Below are 1,412 nucleotides of genomic sequence, written 5' to 3'. Positions count from 1 at the left end.
TAGTTTTTATTGAGGTTTAATTATATAAGATAAAATGCAGAGATTTTAGATGTACAGTTCTGAGTGTTATGATGAATTTACTCTCCCAGGTAACTCCCACCCTAATTAAGACGTGAAACATTTCCATCACCCCAATAAATTTGTTTTGTGCCTCTATTTAATTCTTTCCACATGGGCAGCCACTAATTTTCCCTGCTCTAGGAATTCATATAAACTGGAATTATACAGTATGTAGCTTTTTGTGTCTTTCTTTGGGGCCACATAGTATTTCTGAAATCCATGGACGTTGTTGCGTCTGTCTACCTCTTGTGGTCTCCTGAACAGGAATCATTACATGTGATCTTTTACAGCTGGTGTCTCTCCCTGCTTTGTAGAAGTGAACAGCCAAAAACATGAGGACCGAAGCGTGGAGAATCAACCTGGGATTCCACAATAGGATAAAGGGAATAAATGTTAGGGTCTTGGCAGCAGCCAAAGTGGACTATTTTGTGGCCAAAGAAGACATCTGTAGGGACCTTAATGTTGAAGTATGAGATGAGTTGGTATGAGGGTGCCTGGTGCCCCGCGTAAATGAGAGCTGCAGGATAGGCGGCGTTTGGGGACCTGGGCTGTATTTCCGTATTTCTCTGACTGGGACTGATCTTGATTTCACCTTCAGGTATCTGTGGCTGTTGAGCTGCTTGTTTTTGCTGAACATTCTTGCATTTTGCTTTCTTGAGTTTTGCTCTATGGTTCTTGAACCAAACCTGTGGTACTGTTGGATGTATGTCGATTTTTGAGGCCATCTCTCTCTGAAGGCTGGGGTTTGGATATGGGTTCTCATTGAACAAGATGTTCAAAGCTTTCAGTTGCTTCTCAGTGAACATGGTTCGTTTTCTGTGTGGATGCATCTGGCGCATGCCTTGAGGAAGCTCCTCCGATCCTGACGTCTTCTGATCAGATCCAGCGACAAGGTGAATATATTTTCTTTATCCATTCATTTGTTCACAAACACTAAGGTTATTATACTATCATATCTTGGCTATCGTGATTGATTATCAAAAGTCAAGCCATATTTATACATTTGAATAAATCTTACTTGGTCATAGTATATAAATCTTTTTATGTATTGTTATATGTGATTTGATAATATTTTGGTGAGGATTATCGCATTTATGTTCCAGAGAAATATTGGTCTGTAGTTTTCCTGTCTTGTAATGTCTTTGTCTGGTTTTGGTATTATGGTAAGACTGGTCTCAGAGACTGAGCTAGAAAATGTTCCCTCTGCTTTATTTTCTGGATGAGACTGTAGAGAACTGTCTTAATTTCTTCCTTAAATATCTGGTAGAATTTACCATTGAATCTATCTGGGACCGGTGCTTTCTTTTTTGGAAGGTTATCAATTATTAAATCAATTTCTTTAATTTTTTAAA

The 1,412-nt window shown here is 38.7% G+C and overlaps 1 protein-coding gene across 1 annotated transcript; it reads right to left on the bottom strand.

Moving 5' to 3' along the window:
* Window positions 1-344: 344 nt before the first annotated feature.
* Window positions 345-899, bottom strand: LOC105806925 (divergent paired-related homeobox-like). Its single transcript, XM_012640157.1, has one exon. It carries the CDS (start codon window positions 897-899, stop codon window positions 345-347), a length of 555 nt encoding a protein of 184 aa, XP_012495611.1.
* Between the last annotated feature and the right edge of the window lie 513 nt (window positions 900-1,412).

Source organism: Propithecus coquereli, unplaced genomic scaffold, assembly GCF_000956105.1.
Source record: "Propithecus coquereli isolate 6110/MARCELLA unplaced genomic scaffold, Pcoq_1.0 Scaffold15, whole genome shotgun sequence".
In the NCBI taxonomy this organism is placed as follows: Eukaryota; Metazoa; Chordata; class Mammalia; order Primates; family Indriidae; genus Propithecus; species Propithecus coquereli.
Note: the sequence above shows the minus strand (reverse complement) of the source record. Positions and strands in the feature narration are given on the sequence as shown.

Excerpts from the sequence above, each read along its gene's own strand:
- LOC105806925 (XM_012640157.1), bottom strand. The coding sequence starts at position 899 with ATGCGCCAGATGCATCCACACAGAAAACGAACCATGTTCACTGAGAAG.